Raw genomic sequence first — 24,572 nt, 5'->3', positions numbered from 1 at the left:
TGAGTGATCTTGAGATAGGGGATATAGTTAACAAGCCCTTGTCAAGGTCAGATCACTCTCTCCTTCATCTCGACCTTCAAACTGCTGCACCCCGCCGCAGGGAGGCGGAGCCGGTAAGATGGTTCTGCTCCAGGCGCCTGATGGAACCGATAGGTTCCAGATGGAGCTTGGGCCATTTCCTGAGGCTCTGGCACATGCCTCGACTGGAGACCTAGTGGCCGCCTGGGATAGGGCAGCTGCTGGAGCTCTGGATCGGGTTGTGCCTTTGCGGCCTCTGACCCGGCGCCGATCTCATTTGGCTCCTTGGTTCACTGAGGAGCTGAAGGAGTTGAAGCACCGGAAAAGATGCCTAGAGAGTAGTTGGAGGGCCAGTCTTTCTGAATCGGACCGGACACTGGTAAGATCCCATATTAGGAATTACCTAGTGGCGATAAAAGCAGCGAAATGTAGTTATTTTGCTGCTCTTATTGCGTCATCAGATAACCGCCCGGCCGCCCTCTTTAGGGTGACCCGCTCCCTGCTCCATCAGGAAGCATGGGAGGACCCCTTGGAGGGTAGAGCCGAGGATTTTGTTCAGTATCTGTATGACAAAATCACTCAGATCCGGGAAGATCTGAACTCCGACTGGGTAGTCTCAGGGGGAGGGACTGGGGCAGGTCTTGAGAATGTTATCTGAGATGAGTTTGATCCTGTGACCCCTGAGGACATGGACAGGATTCTGGGCAGACTGAACGTGACCACTTGTTTATTGGACCTGTGTCCCTCCTGGTTAGTGCTGGCTTCCCGGGAGGTGATGCGAGGCTGGCTCCAGGGGATTATAAATGCTTCATTGGGTGAGGGTGACTTCCCAGCCGCCTTGAAAGAGGCGGTGGTGAGGCCTCTCCTCAAGAAGCCTTCCCTGGACCCGGCAATGTTGGTTAATTATCATCCAGTCTTCAACCTTCGTTTTGTGGTGAAGGTTGTCGAGTGTGGTTGCGCAACAGCTTCCCCAGCACCTGGATGAGACGACGTATCTGGATCCGTTCCAGTCGGGTTTCAGACCCGGGTACAGCACGGAAACGGCATTGGTCGCGTTGGTTGATGATATCTGGAGGGCTCGGGACAGGGGGTGCTCCTCTGTCCTGGTCCTGTTAGACCTCTCAGCGGCTTTTGATACCATCTACCATGGTATCATGCTGCACCGGTTGGAAGAGTTAGGGGTGGGAGGCACTGTACTATGGTGGTTCTCCTCCTTTCTCTCTGGCCGGTTGCAGTCTGTGTTGGCAGGGGGGCAGAGGTCGACCCCGAGGCCCCTCATATGTGGGGTGCCACAAGGGTCGGTCCTCTCACCCCTTTTGTTCAACATTTATGTAAAGCCGCTGGGTGAGATCATCCGTGGTTTCGGGGTGAAGTACCACCAGTACGCTGATGACACCCAGCTGTACATCTCCACCCTGGACCACCCCAACGATGCCCTTGAAGTGATGTCTCAGTGTCTGGAGGCCGTGCGGATCTGGATGGGGAGGAACAGGCTCAGGCTCAACCCATCCAAGACCGAGTAGCTGTGGTTTCCGACATCCCGATATAGTCAGTTGACACCATCGCTGACTATTGGGGGTGAATTGCTGGCTCCCACGGAGAGGGCTCGCAACTTGGGTGTCCTCCTGGACTCACGGCTGTCTTTAGAAGAGCACTTGATGGCCGTGACCGGGAGGATCTTTCATCAGGTTCGCCTGATTCGCCAGTTGCGTCTCTTTCTGGATCAGGACTCCCTACACACAGTCACTCATGCCCTCGTTACCTGGACTATTGTAACACTCTCTACATGGGGCTCCCCTTGAGGAGCACCCGGAGGCTCCAACTGGCGCAGAGTGCGGCCACGCGGGTGGTTATGGGAGCAACATGGCGCTCCCGTGTGACACCTCTCCTGTGCGAGCTGCACTGGCTCCCGGTGATCTTCCGGGTGCGCTTCAAGGTTGTGATTACCACCTTTAGAGCGCTCCATGGCTTAGGACCTGGCTACTTACGGGACCACCTACTACCACAAACAGCCTCCCACCGGCCGGTACGCTCTCCTAGAGAGGGGCTCCTCCAGGTGCCGTCAGCCAAACAATGTCGACTGGCGGCCCCTTGGGGGAGGGCCTTCTCTGTGGGGCACCTACTATCTGGAACGAGCTCCCCCCGGAGATACGGAGGATCCCAGATCTGCGCACTTTCCGCCATGCTTTGAAGACACTCCTATTCCAGCAGGCCGGCCTGGCCTAATTTTCTCCCCTTCTTTTAAATTTTTAAACTGAAATTTTAATTCGTTTTAAATTATTGGGAGTTTTAAATTGTCTCGGGCAAAAATTAATTAATTGGGTTTTAATCATGTTTTAACTTTTGTATTTATGTGTTTTAGTTTGTGCCTGTTCACCACCCTGAGTCCTTCAGGAGTAGGGCGGTATACAAATTTAATAAAATGAAATGAAATGAAACCATTGGTGCTGGTCTCAAGATTGATGCCAGGCATTCAGGCACCCGGTGCCCTTCCTGGCCACAGTGGAAGTATGTACTCATTCCATGCCTGCGAGGCTCCCTGATGCCACCAGGCACCTCCTTCCCAGTGGCTGCTGCCCCTAGCTCTCCTTTGGCCAGCTCTTGCCTCCTTCCACCTCGGCACCTGGACGTACACTGGTCAGGGGGAGATCAGTGTGAACTCTGCTTTGGCTGTCTTCGGTACCTTCCTGTGCCAGGCATCCTCCCTAACCCAGTGGCAGTCTCAATCAGCTGTGGCCTTGTCCCCCATTGTCTGCCACTCAACCTCCACTCAAGGCTATGGGCTTGGCTCCTTGCGCCTTGGCTGCAAAGTCACCTTGGGCTTGTCCTGGGGCCTCCTTCACCCCACTCCAGGTTTTGCCATCATCTCTCCTTTCTCTTCCATCATTCTCCTCTTCCCTGAGTCTTTGCGGCTCTTCCAGAAGTGGCCAGATAGGCTGTTGGGGCTCAGGACCCCCAGTCCTAGTTTGCTAGTAGTTTTTTTTAAATAGATAGTTGGTTTAATGTCAAGGTCCTGACTGATGAACCCAACCAAGCAAGCAGACTTGAAACTTTTCGGTCTCTTTCTACTAAACTTTTTTGGATACATCATATCAGCATGAATCTAAGCAAAACCAACTCTAATTAGAGTTGTGGTTTACACATAGTTATAGAATCAAATTCTCCCCTCATTACTTTGAGTCACATTGTCCAATTAGCAGTCCAAAATTTATTTTAGCAACAGTCCGGTCTTAGTAACCCAGATGGCTGAATGACCTTGGTTCCCACAGAACTGAATTCTTCTTGTTGTCTGCTATCTGGAACTGGCATTCCACAGGTGGCTCCCCTCCCCCCAGTCTTTGTGGCAACTGAGAAGTGGCAACAGTTGAAATCAGCACAATTTTGCTTTGAAGTTGACACCAGGTTCATTTCCAAGTTCAATTCAGGCTCTCATTTTTAATCAAGCCCTTCATGGTTTGGGAATAGAATACTTGAAGTCTCTTCCTACCTGTTCCTTCCTTAGTCTAAGGTAATCTGGTGTGAGTATTAATTTTCTAAATACGCACACTTATCAGTCACCAATAATTTTATTTGTTGTTAAAATAGCACATGCTTATATATGAATTAAAAAGTAATCCTATTACATATTTCCTGTAAAGAGCTGTACAAATAATCTTGGGAGACAAGGAAGAGCCATAGTCTAGACACCAGTCAGAGAAGAGAAATCTCAGCCCGCAAAAGGAATGGGGGTGAAGAAAGCATACCAGAAGGAATCTTCCCTAGTTTTCTGGAATGTAAAGGCAGGGGAGGGGAGAAGGGCTTTCAGAGTTGCAAAATTCTGTAACTGTAGCATTAAGTAGCATTAAGATTCTTGGTTTTGATTTCCTGGTCTGGATTACCTTGAAGAGGTGACAGTTCTCTTTAAGACAGTACATATCTGATTAATATTAGAATTTATCTATGTGATTGCTAAAAGTAAACAATGATTTGGTGACATATAATCAATCAATCAATCATCAATCAATTGATCCATTCATCCATCCATCAATCAATCTAATTGGTGATAGTCCCAAGGTGCTTTTTCAGGCAACTGGATTTTCTTGGTTTTTTCTTTGAAAACATTTAAATTCTCATCCAAGAATTTTCAGTTCTTCAGAACTTTAGAACTGAAAAATCTTGGCTGAGAAGTGAAATGTTTTCAAAGGAAAAAGAAACCCAAGGAAGTCTAGCTGCCCTTTGAAAAAAATGCCTTTGGGACAACCATGACCTAGATATGAATGAGAATCTCCATAGACATTTGGTGATAGGCTTGCAAGGAAGGATTGTTGTTAAACGCTAAGAGTACAAAGTAGATATGTAAGAAAGATAACATTCTGATCTAAGCCAAATTTGCACACATTTTGATATCTCTTAGACATCAGGCAAAATATGTTTTAGGGATGCAGACATTTAGGGATGCGGTGACTCAGTGGCTAAGATGTTGAGCTTGTCGATCGAAAGGTCGGCATTTCAGTGGTTCGAATTCCTAGTGCGACATAACGGGGTGAGCTCCCGTTACTTGTCCCAGCTTCTGCCAGCCTAGCAGTTTGAAAGCAGTTAAAAATTGCAAGTAGAAAAATAGGGACCACCTTTGGTGGGAAGGTAACAATGTTCTGTGCAACTTTGGTGTTTAGTCATGCCAGCCACATGACCATGGAGACGTCTTCGGACAACGCTGGCTCTTCGGCTTTGAAACAGAGATGAGCAACGCTCCCTAGAGTTGAGAATGACTAGCACATATGTGCAAGGGGAACCTTTACCTTTACTATGCAGGCATTTAAAACTGTTGTCAGATAGGTTATTTAGTGACTCTTTTCAATATTACTATACAGATTATTGCTTTGCATCTTTTAAAAATGTTACTGTAAACAATCTTGAAATATAACACTTTAAAAAGGTGGTGTGTGAAATTAGACTCTGGCTAATGCCTTTTAATAAACATCAGTCTTGAGTGCCTTCACTCAATATGCTGATGAAGATGGCACATTTTGTTCCGTGCCGCGGGCTGCCAACGGCCCGCACCACCGCCTGCTTGTTTCTCCAGCATATCTTCCGCCTCCATGGCTTGCCGGACAGGGTGGTTTTGGACCGCGGTGTACAATTTACAGCCCACTTCTGGAAGAGCCTGATAGCCGTGTTGGAAGTGCAGGTGTGCCTGTTGTCGGCGCACCATCCAGAGACTGACAGGGGAACGGAAAAGGTAATCAGCATCCTGGAGCAGTACTTACGCTGCTTTGTGAACCAGCAGCAGGATAACTGGGCCGATTACCTCTCTCTGGCAGAGTTTGCTTTCAACAATTCCCAGCACACCTCCACCCAAATGACCCGGTTCTATGCCAACGTGGGGTACCATCTGCGACTCTTCCCCTTGGCCCCGTCGGATTCTCCTGTTCCCGAGACCCAGGATTTCATGTTGGAGTTGCAGGCCGTTCAGCAGTTGGTACGTCAGCAGCTAATCTGGGATAAAGAGGATTACAAATGTTTCGCCGACTGCTCCCACAAGGCAACGCCACCATTGACAGTAGGAGACCAGGTGTGGCTATCCACAAAACACCTCCCGTCTGACCGCCTGGTGAAGAAGTTAGATCACCGGTTCATCGGCCCGTCCCTGTCGAGGCAGTTATCAGCCCAGTAGCTTATCGTTTAACTTTGCCACGGTCCATGCAGATTCACCCTGTCTTCCACCAGTCCCTTCTGGTCCCTGAAGCCCCGTCGTGTTCCCTCCGATGCCAGACAGCTCATGTTCCACCCCCCACACCCGGCGAGGATGGCTCACCGAAGTATGACGTGGCAAGCATCCGGGACTCCCATTGGCTGAAGGGGCATTTCCAGTACCTGGTTGAGTGGAAGGGATATGGACCTGAGGATTTCTCCTGGGTGGACGCTTCCGCAGTCCATGCCCCTGACCTTTTATGGGCCTTCCACGACCAGTTTCCATCCCAGCCGCATCCAGACCATCAGACCCGGGGGAAGGGCCCTGCGGTGGGGGATAGTGTTGTGACCCCAGCCCCGGAGACTGATTTATCTTCATATGCTGAGTCGGAGGATGATATGGAGGAGGAGGAAGCTGTCACGAGCTATGTGCCAGAGGGGCTGTCTTCACTAGTGAGGAAAGAACTGACAGTTGCTGATGTGTCTCTGGACCCCAGCCAAATTGAGGAGGAAACAGAGGCTGGTAACGATGAGGGGGAGCCCCTATTGGATGCAAGAGAGAGATGTAGGAGATGTCGTAGAGAACAGCTATTGCCATGTCCCAAGTGTGGTCAGGAGACATAGGGCCACACCCTACAAAGTATAAAAGGGGTGTGACTGGGCTGGAAAGGCGTCATGAACAATTTGTTGGCGTTTTGGATGCAGTGGATTTACAACTGTTAGTTTGGAGTTTTTTGACAAGAGTCTGCATTCCTGCATTAGCCTGCTGGCCGTCTGCCAAGACCTTTGGAACATTGCCTGGTAACTATTGGACTGATATACGCTTTGGAAGAGAACTATTTATTAAAGGGCCAGCTTCAGTCTCTCTACCCTGCGTTTGTTACTGCCAGGCTATTTGAGCCTCTGCAAGGCCACTCATGGGAAGGGACAGAACAGTTGGCTTGAGATTTGGTATCCCAGTTTTGTGTTTCGTAGGATTATTGTCAGTGGAATTTTTATTATTATTATTATTATTTATTCAATTTATATATCGCCCTTCTCCTAGTGGACTCAGGGCGGTGCACAGCCAGAACTAAAATACATAACAATACAAAATTTAAAATTAATTAAAAGAATTATATACTTTGGCCCGAATTAAAACAATGCGAATTAAAACCCATTAACAGATTAAAACTAAACAATTAATAACAATTAAAAACTAAAAAAGTGGGCGGGGTTCACGCCAGCCCTGCTTGCTGGAAAAGAAGAGTTTTCAGGGCATGGCAAATTTATGCGATATTGAACAATAGTGGTGAAAGTGAGTCCTCTTGGAAGATTCCTTATCTGTTGTTGACTTCACCAATGTTCTCCCCATTTGCTGTTAGAACTGTTTTCCATTTTGCATATTTGCTTTCAATAATGTAAAAATATTTTTGCTGATTCCAAAGTTTTCCAAACAGGCATTAATCCAGCTGTGGGGTAATGAGTCAAATGCCTTCTTGTAATGAATCCACACCATATTTAAATTCATTTTCCTTGTTTTGCATTTTTTAGTACCATTTTGTCAATGAGGAGCTGATCTTTTGTTCCTCCTGATTTTTTAATAGTTTCCTTCTTGTTCTACCAAATACAAACTGTTTTCCATCAGATGATTGAATACTGAATTTGCCAGTATTCTTGTAAAAAGTTTGAATGTTGTTGGCAGACAAGTAATTGGACAGTAGTTACTTGGTTCTGTGCTATTTTATGGATCTTTCATTATCAAGTATGTTTGACCAATTGTTAACCATTCTTCGCTTGTTGCATTTTGAAGCATTTCATCAAATTGAGTGGCCCTGCAGTGATGGAGGCTGGTCAGGTGTTTTAGTCAGTATCCATGCAGTTCGTCCAGGCCAGGTGCACTCTTGACCTTCTTTCCTTGTTTTGCAACCGTATCAGTTGTAGCCGCCCTGAGTCTTCGGAGAGGGGCGGCATATAAATTGAATTAATTAAATTAAATTAAATTGTTATTACAATTTACATTTTGTTTCGTGTTGCTTGTTTTTGAATATCTTTGACCCAAGAGATGGTTTTATTGTGTTCCACTGGGTTTTCCCACAGTTCTTTCCAAAAGTTCAAAGTTTTTTCTTTGAACTTTTGGAAACATTAGTTTGGACTTGATTTTCATCAGGTGACTGGTAGAAGAGGTATTGGTTTCTTCTGAAGTGGTCATTTTCATGATATTGTTTTATTCATCCTTCGTATCTTTCGATTGTCTATGCTGTTGCTGTTACATGCTGTTTTAGTTCTTCCATGATTTCCATGATTGCTTTTTTCTCCAGGTTGTATTTTTTGTATAAATTATTTTTCAGCTTTTCATTCTTTAGTTTTCCTTCTTTCAAGTATTTCAAATTGCTGACATCTTCTCGTAGTTTTTAAATTTTATTTTCAAGTCAAATTTTCCATTTGGGTTTCTTTTTTGGCATTTTATAACCCAATTCTGCAGTTATAACAGCAGCTGTGCTGTACATTAGTTGGTTTGTTTCATGTATTTTGCTGGATGGGATGGAAGTTAAAATGTTGTTCATGGCATTTAGTAGATCTTTCACTCATTTGCTATTCACTTTGCGAATGGCAGGCAGTCTTTTTCTTTCTGTGTTTTCTTTGATGTGGCTTTCAATCTTTTCTTTCAGCATTTTTGCTAGATCACTTAGCTCTACACTTTTGAGTTGTTGCACAGGAGGATCTTCATCCTTTTTGTCAGTTTCTTCTGCTAATTGATCAGTTTGTTCAGGTGTTGGAACAATTTCTTTAGCCTGTTCATCATTACTTGTTGTTTTCCTTTTAGCCAGTGTTTCTAGATATTGCATTTCCGCATCTGTAAAAACTTTTTTATGTATGATGAAACATCTTTGATCCATTAATCATTGTTCAGTTATGTCACTTTCTGGGTATTTTTCCAGTTGCATCATTCTTTTTGAAATCCCCTGGCTGTAGTAAACCAGGTAGATGGCTAGTGTTATGTACGGATTGGCTAGAATCTACATAAGTTTTCATGCTCACCATGGATTGGCTAGAATCTGCAAACGGTTTCATGCTCACCACTGATTGGCTGTCCAAACCGTGGGAGATTTAACCTACTGTAATTGTCCGGCTGGTCTGCCTGGAGCTCCTTAAAAAGGTGAGCTCCGGCAGCCCAGCTGGCAAAGCACAGTCACATTTTGCTGGAAATAAAAAGGTGATGAATTCACTAACGACTCTTGCCTGCTGTTGTGCACTGATCTAACACTGGTGACAAAGGACAAAAGGGACCTGAGAACCTCCTCATGAACCACGCAGCTGTCTTGAAACAAGGATCTCAGACCACCTACATGAATGGCATCACAAGTATCGGCAGCCCCAGCGATCTTCGACCTGCAGGTGGAAGACTGGCACACATACATGGGCCATTTCAGAATGTTCCTGGAGGCCAACGATTACCAGGACAGGCCGGGCAACAGGAAGCGAGCATTATTCCTGACCTACTACAGCACCAAGATCTACAAAATGGCACAGACGCTGATCGCCCCAGCAGATGTGGAGACCGTTGCCTGGGCCACCCTGCAACATGTCCTGGAAGACCACTACACACCATCCGCCACCCCCATGGTCAGCTGAAATGAGTTTTACCACCGGCACCAACGAGAGAGAGAAACCGTCAATGATTTTGTGGCCAGCCTCTGGGAAATCGCTACCAGATGCGAGTTCATAAATCCTGAAGAAATGATGAAGGACCGGATCATCCTGGGGATGAGGGACCTCACTCTACAAAAGAAACTGTTGATAAGAAGAGGGGTCTCATTCAAGGACATTGTCAAGGAGGCCAGGGCTGCAGAATCATCAGACAACTCGGCGGCAAATGTAAGGAAGACCAGCGGGGTGCACCACACATACCGGGAGCCCGACTGGTCAACTGAAGTCCCTGAGTACGATGATGACTGGGACAACACAGATGACACCATCCACCGCGTGTACCCAGAAAAGCGGCAGAACCCCAGGGATGTGGAGAGCAGGCAGACACGTTGCCCGGGCTGCATGGATTTCCACACAAGGGCAGCTTGCCATTTCCGGGACGCAACATGCCACCGAAGCCAAAGAAAGGGCCACATTGTAGAAGCCTGCAAAGCACCCCAACCCATTCCCTTTCAGCCAAAGCCTATAGCACCGTCAGGAAGACCAGAGAACCCTAGAGCCAGCCAACAATGGAGCAGATGAAGAGAGGACCAATATCAAGCTCCCAGAGAAATCCATCACACAACCGTGGGACACACAAATGCATATGAGCAGGAGAAATACCATGCAGTCGTGACCATTGAAGTGGAACCATGCAAAATGGAGCTGGACAAAGGGTCATATTTTACAATAGTATCCTGGCAAACAATCAAGAAGTTGAACCCAGCCGCAAGCAGGAAGTTCCTGAAACTGCCAAATGTCCGCCTGAATGACTATCAAGGGAACCGGATAGAGGTACTAGTCAGAATGGAGGTCACTGATGTCCTGGTTTCCGATAATGGCCCACAACTGACAGCCAAGACCATGGAGGCATTCCTCGCAGAGCAAGGGATCCAGCACTTACTCATCTCTCCATTCCACCCAGCAAGCAATGGGCAGATTGAGCAAATGGTGAGACTAACCAAGGAAACCCTCACCCGAATGGGCCCAGGGAATTGGCAAGAAAAAGTCGACCAGTTCCTCCTCGCTCAACACATCACCCCCACATGTGACCACCAACAAGAGCCCAGCGGAGTTGCTGCTGGGAAGAAGGCTGAGGTTGCAACTTGACCGATACCATCCGGACTACCTTCCTGAGATCCCCCTGGATTCTGCACAGCCCATGCAGGCATTCAACGTACAGGACTGGGTATTCGCACGCAACTATGCAGGGTACCCAACCTGGCTGGTGGGCCGAGTCATGGCTGTCACTGGCCCCAAGTCATACTGCATTGAGGTGGAGGATGGGCGGATATGGAGAAGGCATATCAACCAACTCAGACACCACCTGGGGGACACCGAGCTGAGGAACCAGGATGGAGGGCCAGAGCAACAATTGCAGAATCTGAGGTCTCCGCCCCGAGGAGCATGCTCAACCGCCGGCCGGGAAGCAGATGAGCAGGAACTGGACCTACCCAGTGGCCCAACAGGGGGACTACTCGCCAACCAGAGCCACAACCATTCCTTTGGGATTGAGGGCGTCCAGTGGGAAGCGACGGTTTCAGAAGCCGAAGGAACCAGGCCGGAAATCGACTTGCAGGCCGAGGAGCTCCAGAAGGTTCCTTCCCAGGCAGCTGGAGGAACACCAGACTTGACCGCTGCAACCATGATCCCGGGGACAAGTGGACTACGTAGGTCCAGTAGGAAGCCGGCGCACCCCACCTATCTAGAGGATTACATCACATACATAAGCAGGGGATTAGACACTGTTCATTCTAGGAGGGGAGGGATGTTATGTATGAATTGGCTAGAATCTACATAAGTTTTCATGCTCGCCACAGATTGGCTAGAATCTGCCTAAGGTTTCATGCTCGCCACGGATTGGCTAGAATCTGCATAAGGTTTCATGTTCACCGCTGATTGGCTGTCTGAACCGTGGGAGATTTAACCTGCTGTAATTGGCCGGCTGGTCTGCCTGGAGCTCCTTAAAAAGGCGAGCTCTGGCAGCCCAGCTGGCAGAGCACAGTCACATTTTGCTGGAAATAAAAAGGTGCTGAATTCACTAACGACTCTCGACTGCTGCTGTGCACCGCTCTAACAGTTAGCATATAAACTGAAAAAAGAGAGAGAATCAAGAAAAATAATATAACTAATGGATGATCAAGGACAGATTAGATACGGCAATAAAGAGAAGAAAAAAAATTATACAAGAGTACTATAGAAAACTGTATGAGCAAGAGAACTTAGAGGAGGAAAGTGTTAAACAATATTTGCAAAAGGCGCAACTACCCCAGATTTCTAAAGACACTGAAGTAATGTTAGAAAGAAATATAACAATGATGGAATTGACTGAAGCACTTAAAAAACAAAAGAATGGGAAGGCACTGGGCCCAGACATGTTACCAGCAGCATATTACATGACATTACAGGACTCGCTGAATCTCCCATTGTTAGAAGTTATGAATGAAGTTATGTCTAAAAAGAAATTACCCAAATTATGGTCAGAAGCATATATTACACTTGTTCCAAAGGAGGATACTGACGCACAACAAATTAAGAATTATAGGCCTATTTCCCTGCTAAATTCAGACTATAAAATCTTCACTTCAATATTGGCAGAAAGACTTAAAAGATAGTTAAATAATTTCATACATTCTGACCAAAATGGGTTTCTGCCAAAAAGACAGATTAAAGACAATATGAGAATAATTCTGGATACATTGGAATATTATGAGGCACATCCTGAGAAGCAAATGGCTTTGATATTTTTAGATGCTCAGAAAGCCTTTGATAATGTGAACTGACGATTTATGTTATTACAGCTGGAACAGATGGGCTTTGGTAGAAAATTTATTCAAGTCATAGAAGCCATATATTACAAGCAAACAGCAAAAGTAATAATAAATGGAGAATTCACACACTCTATTGAAATAAAAAAAAGGCACGAGACAAGGTTGCCACTGTCACCTTTATTGTTTGTATTAACATTAGAAGTGCTAAATAGATATATTAGAGAAGATAAAGATATAAAGGGAATGAAGATTCAAAAGGAAGAATACAAATTGCAAGCATTTGCTGATGACCTGGTTTTTATTCTCGAAGATCTATTGGAATCAATAACTAAATTGATAGATAAAATAGGAGAATATGGAAAAGTTGCTAGTTTGAAAATAAATAAAGACAAAATGAAGATCTTGACAAAAAATATGTTAATAAAACAAAAAGAAGAATTGGCGGAAACATTGAAGATGCAGGTCACAAATAAAGTCAAATATTTGGGGATTCATCTGACAGCAAGATGTAGTGTACTCAAAGAGAATAACTATAATAAACTTAAGCAACAGATAGAGACTAACTTGGTAAAGTGGGGAAACCTACAACTATCATTGATAGGGAGAATATCAACGATTAAGATGAATATTCTGCCTAGAATCCTATATTTGTTCCAGACAATTCCAATCAGACTGGGGAAAGATTATTTTGAAGATTTGAATAAAATAGTGTTGAAATATATTTGGCAGGGTAAGAAAGTGAGGATAAAACTAAAGTTGTTGAAAGATGCCAGAATATGAGGAGGTTTTGGCTTGCCCAACTGGGAACTATATTACCAAGCAACAAGTTTGATGTGGGTTAAGGAATTGATAACGGTAAGAAATGCCAGATTATTGACTTTAAAAGGGCATGATTATTGGGTTGGCATGCCTTTTTATGGTACAAGGAAACAAAAACACAGGAGTATTTTAGAAGACATTTCATACGAGAGGCTTTGCTATTAAACTGGGAGAAGGTAAAAAAACAACATTATTTAAAAATTCTGGTCTGGTTATCAACTATTGAAGCATTCTCACATTCAATAACTTTTAGAAGGGAACAAATTGTTAGATATAGTGAATTACTGAATGAAAAGGGTGAACTTAAATCTTTGCAAGAATTAGAAGTACAAGGTATAAAGATGAATTGGTTTTCTTATTTGCAAATACAGTCTAGACATGATAAAGACTATAAAACAGAAGGTTTTTATAACTATTTGACTAGTTTAGCAGGTACTGATGAAAATATAATTAAAAAATTGTATGGATATTAGAGGTTAAATTGGAGGGTGAACAAGTTAAAGAAGCAATGATTGCTTGGGGGAAAAATTTTGGACATGGAATTGACTTAGAGAAATGGCAAAAATTGTGGTCGCAAAATTACAAAATGACAATGTCAACTGCGTATCAAGAAAATTTGTATAAGATGTTTTATTGGTGGCACTTACCCCCAACGAGAATTGCTAGAATGTTCAAGAATAAGTTGGAAAAATGTTGGAAATGTCATCAGATACCGGGCTCATATTACCATATGTGGTGGACATGTGTAGAAACTAAAAGATACTGGACTAAAATCCACACATGGGTGGAAAAAATGACACAAAAACATATAGACTTTAAACCAGATTTTTTTTATTGGGGATTGTACCTGAAACATATAATAGAGAATTGATATATTTGATTGTGAATGTATTTACAGTGGCTAGAATTGTATTTGCCAAAAATTGGAAAAATGAGAAAATACCAACGCAAGACAAAGTTATTAAAAAAATAATGGAGTGTGCAGAAATGAGTAAATTGACATTTGAAATTAGAGAACAAGAAGATAAACAATATTATAAGATATGGGATTTATTTTACCAGTGGTTAGATAAAAAGACATGGAAATGAAACATGATTGAGAATTTTTTTAATGTAAAAAATGTAGAATCATATAAAATACAATATAAAGATGAACTATTATTGGAATGATTTAGGAGAATCATTATGGTATAATACAAATTGACTTAAATTCAAGACTATTTTGTATGAAAGAAGGGAAGAAACAGCCATAATTAAATATACGATTAATGAGGATAATAATATATGGATATATATGAATAGAATGAAAATGCACAAAAGATTTGTAACCAACTGACACACTGTTTATATTTGTATTGAAGATGGGTTTTTTTTAATTTGTTTTTTATATTTGTTTTAAAAAATAAAATTTTTGTCAAAAAAACAACAACTGAGCTCTGTGGCCCATTTTTTGATAGATGTCCAGGAGCCATAGCATCCCTTGTTGACCTGGGCAATGACTGATCCAGTGTGGAATTTTGTTGATTTCTTCTCATCATTGAAGATGGTAGGTGCCTGGGTTGGTTCCCAGTGGCTATGCCACTACTGATCTGAAGACCAGTAATCCCATAACCATAGGAACCGCACCCGATAGTTGTCCAGGCCCTGCCACGGTGGGGGCAGGAGAGCAGCCCAACTGTCACTTTGGTGTCAGGAAGGCAGGATTAGATAACAACAGCCCAACAGCCCCTTTGTTGTTGTTATTTTGTTGTTGTTGTTGTTGTTGTTGTTCTTGTTCTTGTTCTTGTTGTTAAAAGTTTAAGAAATGATACTGGCTCTACTCAAATGAACTGGAGCTCATGATTGAGAGTTGAGGCAGAAGCACAAGAGATGCACTCACCAGTCTTTATCATTGACTCCCACTGAATGTAGTCATGTGAAAATAACGAATGGTGTCACCAAAATCTCTGAATTACACCACAGCCCAGAGTAGGTAGTAGATTAGCTGCATGAGAAATAAAATAACCTTAACATCACTGCTCAGGGTGAAAGATAATGACAATGAAGCAAAACTACATGAAGCAAACGATAAAAATAAGGACTCTTTCCAGTCTCATAGTCTTCTTATCCTTAACTTACTATATTGTTTGTGAGCAATGATGGCCTGATTACAAGGATCACCCTGACTGGAGGGCAGATTTGTTGGTAATTGAATTTCAATACTTCTCACCCTACCATTTGGTTTTAGATAAATTATGGAAGCTTCTTTTTTTTTTCTTCCATAATAATTATTTTTACAATATTCTGGAACCTTGGAAGAATTGGAAATGGAACTGAGTGGATTCAAGATCCACCTATTCAACTCCACCTTGGAGAAATGAAATCTAGTCCAAATTATTTCAGTATTTAAACAGTTGTACTTTGTGAATTACTTTTTTTCTTCAGAAGAAAATAAGAATATATATATATGCAAAACCTATCTTTATAGATAAATAACTGTATTTGAAATGATTTAATTTTAAAATTCATTTAATTTTATTTATTTATTTATTTATTGGATTTGTATGCCACCCTTCTCCCGAAGGACTCAGGGCGGCTCACAACAATAAGAAACAGAGAATACAAAAGTTAAAAGACAAATTAAAACAGAATATCCAATAAGTAAGTTAAACGTGGGAATACAAATTCAAATTTAAGATTTAAGAATTTAAAAAGTTACAAAATCAGTTTAGAGTCAACCCAGGCCCGCCTGTTGGAAGAGCCAGGTCTTCAAGGCCTGGCGGAAGGTTCGGAGGTCGGGGATTATCCGGAGCTCCAGGGGTAACGTATTCCAGAGGGTAGGGGCTCCCACAGAGAAGGCCCTCCCCCTAGGGGTCACCAGTTGACATTGTGTAGCTGAAGGTACCCTGAGGAGGCCAACTCTGTGGGAGTGAACCGGGCGATGGAAGGCTACCGGTGGCAGGAGGTGGTCTTGCAAGTACTCTGGTCCTAGGCCACATAGGGCTTTAAAATTTAAATTTTAAACGAAAATGTATTTTTTCTTAATGTATAGTGCAGAAGTACAAAAGGAGTTCAGATCAATAACTTTAAATAGTCCAAATAAATGTCCTTTCAATAAGCTACTATGATTTTGTTTTTAATGAAAAAGTGTCTCATTATTTAATGCAACTGAAATTAAAGAACTATGAAGACATTTTCTTTCCCTTCCGACTTCCCTTACTGGGAAATTATGAAAAATGATTTGGTCCAGATGTGTCCATCCTGCCAAAGGACAGGTGTTAATTTTTACACACAATTTAGGAATTCCCAGTGCGGCTAATTGCTAGAAGATAAATGCAATAATTAAATGAAAGGAAAATAAACATATGCATATATGTCTTTGGAGAAATGTATCATTTGCTTTTCTAAATATGAAGTCATATTAGACAAGATAAGTATGTCATTTACAATCATACCAGATGATGATGGCACATTTTTTTAAAAAAAATATTTTGCTTTTGGGAATGCAAAAATAGGAAAGGAAGATTAAATATCTTTCTGATCACCACAGGTCTCCAGAGTTTCTTTTGTATCAGTTTTTGATTAGCAGAGACTGAATCTAGAAGCTAGACTTCTCCTCCTCCTCCTATCTCTCTAGCTCTCTATCTTCTTCTCTAACTTCCTCTTCCTCCTCCTCCATAATGTCTAAGTCTAGATACAATCCAATAAGAAAGGTTACTTAAAAAAAAAACTAGCTAAAGGCAATTCTCTATATATTTATTTAAATGCAATTGTAAGCAAATCTCCTCTTATTTATTAGTAGAATCAGTTCATAAGACCAGAGATAAAATAGAACATAATTTAAAAAAAACACGGATGTCAGAGAGAAGAAATGAAGCAATACGATTGTTTTTGCCACCTACTTTGTATTTTTCTGTTGAATTCACATGCATATGAATGAGTTATGAATTAGAATCTATCAATTATTTCTATTGTGCATTCTTTTTTATTCACTAGGATTGTTTTAAAGGAGTTTTTATACCATAAGAACTTAATGCATCTAGTTAAATTTTCAAATCCTCTTAAAATACTATTTTATTTGATATAGTCATTATATGAAAAATCCCACTGGTTTTAAATGTCATGCATACTTATAATTTCACAAATAATATTAATAACCTTGAATGTTAAGTTTTGACATGAATGAAAATAATGAACTTCTCTTCTATAAAATCAGGTTGAAACTTGTGATCAATTATTTAGCAAAATATATTCAGCATTGGTAGGTCTGTCAGCAACCATCAGATCTCCAATCCTATAAAGTCATTTGTTTTTGTAATCCTTATACCAAGCATATTTTCTAGTGAATGTAAACTTGGGTGATCAAACAATAGGAGAAAAACCAGGTGGTAAAAATTATTATTTATTTAACATCATTTGAGTTCTTTAATGTTATATCTCATTTAAGTAGGTTTCATGCAAAAAGCAAAGGTAAAGGATGGGCATTAAAGATGGAAAGGAAATCCACCTTGGTTTTCCTTTACATTAAAATATTGGAATGTGTCAATTTAGTTCTGGACACAGCAAAAATGAAAATACATGAGGTTTAGGCTAATATAAAACCTTGAAAGGGTGCTCTTCTTCGCAAAGCTTTAACAAAATGACACTTATATATATTCCTTTCACAAAGTGAAGTACTACCTATTGCGAGGCTCTATATTAGAGATAACTTTGTATTGAGTTGTTGCTTTGAGATCGTGTTTGCTTGCTTAGTTTACTGCCCTTAATTGCTCTGTGACTTCAGGTGCAGAAGACATTTCCACTGAAGCAAAGCAGCTTGATGAAGTGAAGCATTCCCCATGGACATTTTTATTTAAAAGGATCAAGGTGAAATAGTTTGCTTTTGCATGCTTTTTTAGATTTGTTCACACTTGTGGATCAGATTTTGGAGGCAAGGAGACTCCAAAGCCAAGCAGCACCTCCTTGCAAAATCCTAAAAAGATTGTCTATCAGGTTATCAAATAGAATTGATTATGTGCCATCAATTTGTTTTCAACTCTTAGTGATAGATTGATTGATCGATCGATCGAGACAGACAGACAGACTAGAATAAATAACTATAAAAACATCCCATCAGATGTTTAGAAACAGATGTCCAAAAATGTTCCATCAAAACTGACAGAAGAGGTACCGTATGTTATGGGTACTGTCAGCAAGGAGCTACACCTGGCAAGACCCAGAAAACATGCTTTTGTTGGGGCATCCACTCTATGGCATATCATCCCCCCAGAGGTGAGGTTGGTCCCAACCCTGTCACCTTTCCACAAGTCCCTCAAATCTTGATTGGGTCAACAAGCTTGGAGGTCTCAAGGGTATGTTGAGTTGATGAAGAGGCTCCATTGTCTATAATATTTAATACGTCTCTCCTTGCCTTTTAATTACATATAAATGTTTTAATTGTTGATTGTTTTTATTTTCAGCTAACCACATTTTGTGAAGTAGGTGGCTATATAAATAGCATATATGAATAAAAATATTAAAACAACACATATTATTGCAGGCAAGACTGTGCTCATTCAGAAAGGTTGCATACAGTTTTCATACAAATATGTCTAAGTAAAGCAAGTTGAATACTAAATAAGAGTGATTTCTTTGCATTACTTTTTTTAAATATGGAAATCACTTACATCACTCTTGATAGAAATGAATGATAAATCTACATTGCAGATTTAGATTAATCCCTGGTGATCCTACACAAGCAGCTATGAAATGGGAAACATTTGATCTACTCGTCCCTAATGCTATAATTCTGGACAATGCTACCATTAGTTATTTCTGATCATGTTTTCATCTATGACTGACATGACAATTATTTTCTTGGTTGATAAATGCTTGTCTTTTGGGAATTACATCTCCTTCTATTTATTATGCTTGTCCATGACCCATGCTAGGTCATGCTTATGCTTATAGACAATATTGCGACTGTCAGTTCACAACTGTCATGCCCAGTGAAAGTTTACTGTCACAGAAAACCATGTAATGCTCCCAGTGTTTAAAAACCATCTATCACTCTATCATCAAATGTTATAGTTTCAGTGGATGTTCACTCACAGAATGATGATGGCTGCCAAAGGTGGCAAGTGAAAAAGATGGATGGGACAAATGTTGCTAATGAATGTCAGTCAACTGGGGTCCATTTATATTTTGATGTTAAGTTAGTACCTTTCCCACACACATTTCAATTGCAGAACAACATTCAGAGCTATGAAGAGAATCTGCTCTGGGCATGTCTATTTCACAAGTCCTCAGATTTCCTTTGAGATCACAATGACAGTTTAACTAGTTTAAAACAAGTTTGTGTTTATTGTGTAAATGTGCCTAAAGGAAGTTAAAAGTGGCTGGGAATTTTTAAATGTAGTTCGTATTCCCACCTGGATTTCAAGTGTTCTTTTGTCGGGAGTGAGTTACATTTCCAGACTGGTTTATATCACAAACGAAAGTCCCAAAGGACTCTTCAACCAGATGCATTCAAATAGCACAATTAACACTCATACTTCACTGCTTTTTCTGTAAGGCAGGAAATTCTCATAAACCAAAGACACATTTCCTGAAAAATCCTATAAGACAGTATAAAACACCCAAGATGATTCTATGTGGAATAGACAAACCCTACCACACCATCCATTTTCTCTTTACCGTTCATGTCTAACCACCAATGAATCTGATGCAATTTTCTCCAGTATCTATGGAGATTCTCAATCATTCAGGTTATGGTTGTCCCAAAGATGCTTTTTTCAAAAGGCAACTGGAGTCAGTACTGAAGAAGCTTCTTGGATGAGAAACAAAACGTCTTCAACAAATAGAATAGAATAACTTTATTACAGTCATCAACCAGAAATAGACATACAATATATTAAAAAAATAATACTGACATTAATAGTGAATAATAACATCCCTGTTAAGAAAATACATGATCTCAACCCCATAGAAAACCTTTGGAGGGAGTTGAAAGTCCGTGTTGCCCAGCGACAGCCCCAAAATATCACTGCTCTAGAGGAGATCTGCATGGAGGAGTTCAGTGAAATCACAATTCACTAGTTTCTGGGTTTTTTTTTTTTTCCTTCTGGCAACCAGCAGACCCTTTGCTGCCCATTGCTGGCTGCCAGAAGAAAAAAAAAAGCCCAGAAACTAGTGAATTGTGATTTCACTGAACTAGGGCTGCATAATATCTTGGTTTATGTAGGTAGAACCTGGCTAAAGAGAAATACACATAAAACCTACGAAAAAGATATGTATGTATGTATGTATGTATGTATGTATGTATGTATGTATGTATGTATATATTTCCAAAAATTGTTATAGATATCACCAAAAAATTGGCACAAGTTGACAGCTATAATTCTGTAATCAATTTTTTTCTTGTGGACATTGCAGCGACACAGAGTTTTGCCACTGCACGCGTGGTAGCTGGATTAGAGTCTTGGAGGAGAAAGCCTACATAAAAGTCATCTGCCCTCCCTGGCAATCTCTCTAGTAAGGGGAGAATATATACTGACCTATAAACTCTATATAACTCACAGTACAATAAAACATGTGAGATATCTTCACGCGTGGTAGCTGGATTAGAGTCTTGGAGGAGAAAGCCTACATAAAAGTCATCTGCCCTCCCTGGCAATCTCTCTAGTAAGGGGAGAATATATACTGACCTATAAACTCTATATAACTCACAGTACAATAAAACATGTGAGATATCTTCGACTTCTCCTTTACCACATATACATACCCATTCTGCTATTGGTGTTCTCTTGTACCTACCCTGAAGAAGTGCTGAGGGGAGAATATTAAATTTGGCTCTGAAGAAAGCTATTCTTTGTTTTGGGAAGATCAAATCATTTAGGTATCTTGCCGATTCCCACACACCCTGTTTGATTCTATCCCTACTGTGGAGAGGCAACCTATTTAGTTCTTTTTGGAACTCCATGTCCTTCATTCTATCAGTTACTACTTGCTTTGCTTTGTCAAAGCCTAGGGACATTAAGAATACTGGTGAGAGCACATAAGAGCCCAGCTTGTGGTCTATCGCCTGTTTCCAGGAGGAGGGGAAGTTGTCAGTCAACACTAGTGGGGACAGTCCCTCTGGAAAGAAATGCATTTTTAGCAAATAAATGATCATCATCTTCCAAGCTCTTACCTGAATTTGAGGCATTCCTGTCTCAATTCTTAACTGGGCATTTGAAGTTCCTTTTGGTGCAGCTAAAATGGCTCACAGGAATTTGGTTTGTATGGTTTCTAGCAAGTTTTTCTTTGCAAGGATTCCTGTTTGTGCCCCATAAAGAATTTGCACCAATGTTTCAGTGTCAAAAAGTTTTAAGGCAGCAGGTACGAGTTGACCTCCGCCTGTTTTCTTCAATGAAAAACAAAGTCCAGTTGACTTTTGAAAAAGCACCCTTGGGACAATTTTCTCCAGCGTTATTTTCTTCCTTCAAACATGCCACTTCCATTGACTTCCATCAATGTCATGATTCTTTGCTTATTTTATTCTACAAAAAAATGCTTTCTTTATTCCACAAGATTTATGCATACCTCCTAACTGAATTTTTGCAATAAAATATATGAAGATAAAATATCTTTGGCTTTGTCCAGTCAGTTGCTTTTCTACTCTATGGATTATTAGATACCCAAAACATGGGATCCATACAATGTATCTTCATAATGATTCCATTTAATTTACTTCTTATCAAATCATAGTCCAAATTCTTGATTGAGTTGTCTAATCCAATCTTTAAGGGAGGAATAACTAACCTATGTTTTCCAGATGATCTAGACTAATTCTTCAACAAACCCTTACCACTAGCCATGCTAGCTTCAGCTGATAAAAGTTGAAGCACAAAACATCTAGAAGATGTCAGAACAATTACTTCATTTAGAAAAGATGAGGACATTTAAGAAAGATAATTCAATGACATGCCAATGCTCTTGATGATTGGAAGAAAAAACTGTGTGATTTAAAACATCTTCCTTATGTTTTCATACACAAGTTCATATATTAGAGTAGGGTCCTCTGTATTGGTTCAATAAAGATACCAATTTTGTTTTCTAGAAGTGAACCTATTGTAAGAAAATAAATATCATTTTTGGCATTCGTATTTGCCATTTTCCTTTTCTCTCCTATCCTTTTTTCCATTTACTGTTTAATTGAGATGTAAACCTTAACTTTTTTTGTTTGTGTGCTTATTAAGTTCTGAAGCAGAAAAGATGCTTTGGAGAAATGTTTGCACTTGCTGCACTTTGTTAAAATAGTTACACCTTTTTCTCAACTTACATGTCAATAGTGTAATCACAGGAACATTCACATATTGTTAAGGAACTGTAGATAGGGTGCTACGAAGCCATTGTAGTCTGTTGCTGCCCCCTTAAATCAAATATATATTTTCCTATGTTTCCCGGACTATTAAAAAAACTCAAGAAAAGGCATGCCTTCTTTTAGGGGATAGTGACAAAATGAAGATGGGTTTTTTTTCCCTTCCAGAACATAATTCTGATATATGCATTGAAAACATCTAACTCTACTTTTGGATTATGTGCTTGAGTTGGGGAAATAACGAAACTTTGATTTTGAGTTTTGCCGATTAGATAGGTTTAGTGCTATAGAAATGGCTAATATATTATTATATAAAAGTAAAATGTAGGGTTGCCAGGTATCCACTATTTGAGCGGACAGTCCACTTTTTTCACATTATGTTCACTATTTTTTTTCACAAAATAGTGGACATTTTTTTTTTATTCAAAAGCTTTATGATGAAATGGTACGTAAGTTTTGTGAGTCAGAATTCCATGAAGTTTTGTGCCATGTTCCAACACGTTGGTTAAGTTTGTTTAAAGCGGTCGAAAGACTTCTTTAAACTGGATACCTCTAAAATTGTACTTTATTTCTCTTGGATCTGATGAGTGCCATAAGGTTATCTGGAACCTTATTTCGGATCAGGAAAATGAACTCGCAAAGGACGATGAACCAACAATTTCAGAATTGTATTTATATTTCACGCACTTCTTCATGTCAATAATGCAAGACACCCTACTGAAGCTGGAAAGCAAGAAAATTCTTGCATGTGATCTTCACATTATCATGTGTAAGCTGCGTGATTCTTTGCAAAAAAATTTTTTTTGAAGTAATTATTTAATACGTGTTAAAATGTTTGTAAGAAAATATATAATTTAATTGTAATTTTTTTAAAAAAATTTACTACTTAACCCCCCCCCCACTTGTCCGCTATTTTTTGGAAGCAGACCTGGCAACCCTAAATGTTGAGATTTTATGTAAATACCTTATTCTACTGCTTTTTTCCCCCTTCCCCTCTCTACCCTAACTTTTCTCTCTTCCCCTTCTTCTCCACTATTTTACTTTTATTTTCATTTTTCTTTATATTTTTGTATTTTATGCTTTGATAAATTAATAAAATTTTGAACTCAAGAATCTCCAACTCCATTCTAAAGTACCTTTTCAATTTTGAATCCAAATACTTACATATCATTATTTGGAATATCTGATTTTTCTTATTTTTATTGCTTTTACTCATCTTCTGATGTTCATCTTCTGATGTTTTGTTCATCTTCTCCATGCATTCATTTGCTCTATGGTTTGAGATAGGACATGTATTCATAAATAGGCTTCCCAGAATTTAATAAACTTTCCACTTGTCAGGTTATTGTTGGCTTAGAGGAATTTAGACACCATCATATACAGCAATAATTAAATGTAATTGATTTTAGTGATTTTATTGAACTGGGGACAATAGTAATATCTTTCCTTGAAGGTTTTAAAGAATTCTTCTATTTGTCAATTTAGCCTTTTCCAATTAAGTCCTTTGCTTGCACAATTTTGGGAAGAATGTTTAGACTCACCTATGTCCAATAAGGAAAAAAGTCATTAAAAATTCCTGCCAGGTTGCCAAAAATGGGAAAAACATAGTGATTTATGGGTTTGATGTTTAGAAAATATAAAATATGGAAAGAAGGGATAATGTAACCTTTGATAGAGGAGATAAAATATAAATGCATTTATAGCTGCTGTAAAGAAAATTGGAAGCCATTTCCTTATATCTTTTCTTCCATTTTCTTTCTTTGTATTTTTTTCTTTCATTCATTTTCTATTTATTTATCATTTTCCTTTTACTTTACGTTCATTTTTCTTTAAATTTATGTTGTACTTATCTTGTAAAAAATTTTCTCAATAAAAATTTAAAAAGATAATGCCAGGAAAGATTTAGAAGTCGATATTCATACTAAGATACTGGTGAAGCTCATTGTCTAATAATAACATTATTTTCTGTTATACCCTCTTTCTTCTACTCATGCTCATAATTGCAGCCCTGCACAGCCCAGAGAATTGCAGATCTGCAAATCCAACCAATCCAGTCTCCAAATGACAATTTTTTCAGACAGCAAGAAGCATTTCTAGTTAGGAAAAAGACAGCCAAACCTAGCAAAAAGTTCTCTGGGCTGCAGAAAATCATATTATACAATAAGCTTCGAAAAGGAAAACAATTTAGCAGCTAAGGAAATAAAAAAAAATACTTGAAAATGTTAATGGTGGAAAGAAGCTTCTGGTAGTCTCTAGAAAGGACCAAAAAAAGAGAGGCAAACCTGTATTTCTATCTTTTTCTCAGT

At 40.3% G+C, this 24,572-nt stretch overlaps 1 protein-coding gene across 1 annotated transcript in view; it reads left to right on the top strand.

Annotated features, from left to right (window-relative positions):
• Positions 1-10,597: 10,597 nt before the first annotated feature.
• Positions 10,598-24,572, top strand: part of LOC139323287 (zinc finger BED domain-containing protein 5-like) — a 47,745-nt gene continuing 33,770 nt past the window's right edge. Inside the window, exon 1 of the mRNA XM_070952592.1 lies at positions 10,598-11,027. Coding sequence (XP_070808693.1) covers positions 10,598-11,027 — 430 coding nt within the window. The remainder of the gene's footprint in view (positions 11,028-24,572) is intronic.

Source organism: Pituophis catenifer, unplaced genomic scaffold (assembly GCF_029215685.1).
Source record: "Pituophis catenifer annectens isolate HBS135680 unplaced genomic scaffold, rPitCat1.0.hap2 SCAF_12, whole genome shotgun sequence".
Lineage (NCBI taxonomy): Eukaryota > Metazoa > Chordata > Lepidosauria > Squamata > Colubridae > Pituophis > Pituophis catenifer.
Note: the sequence above shows the minus strand (reverse complement) of the source record. Positions and strands in the feature narration are given on the sequence as shown.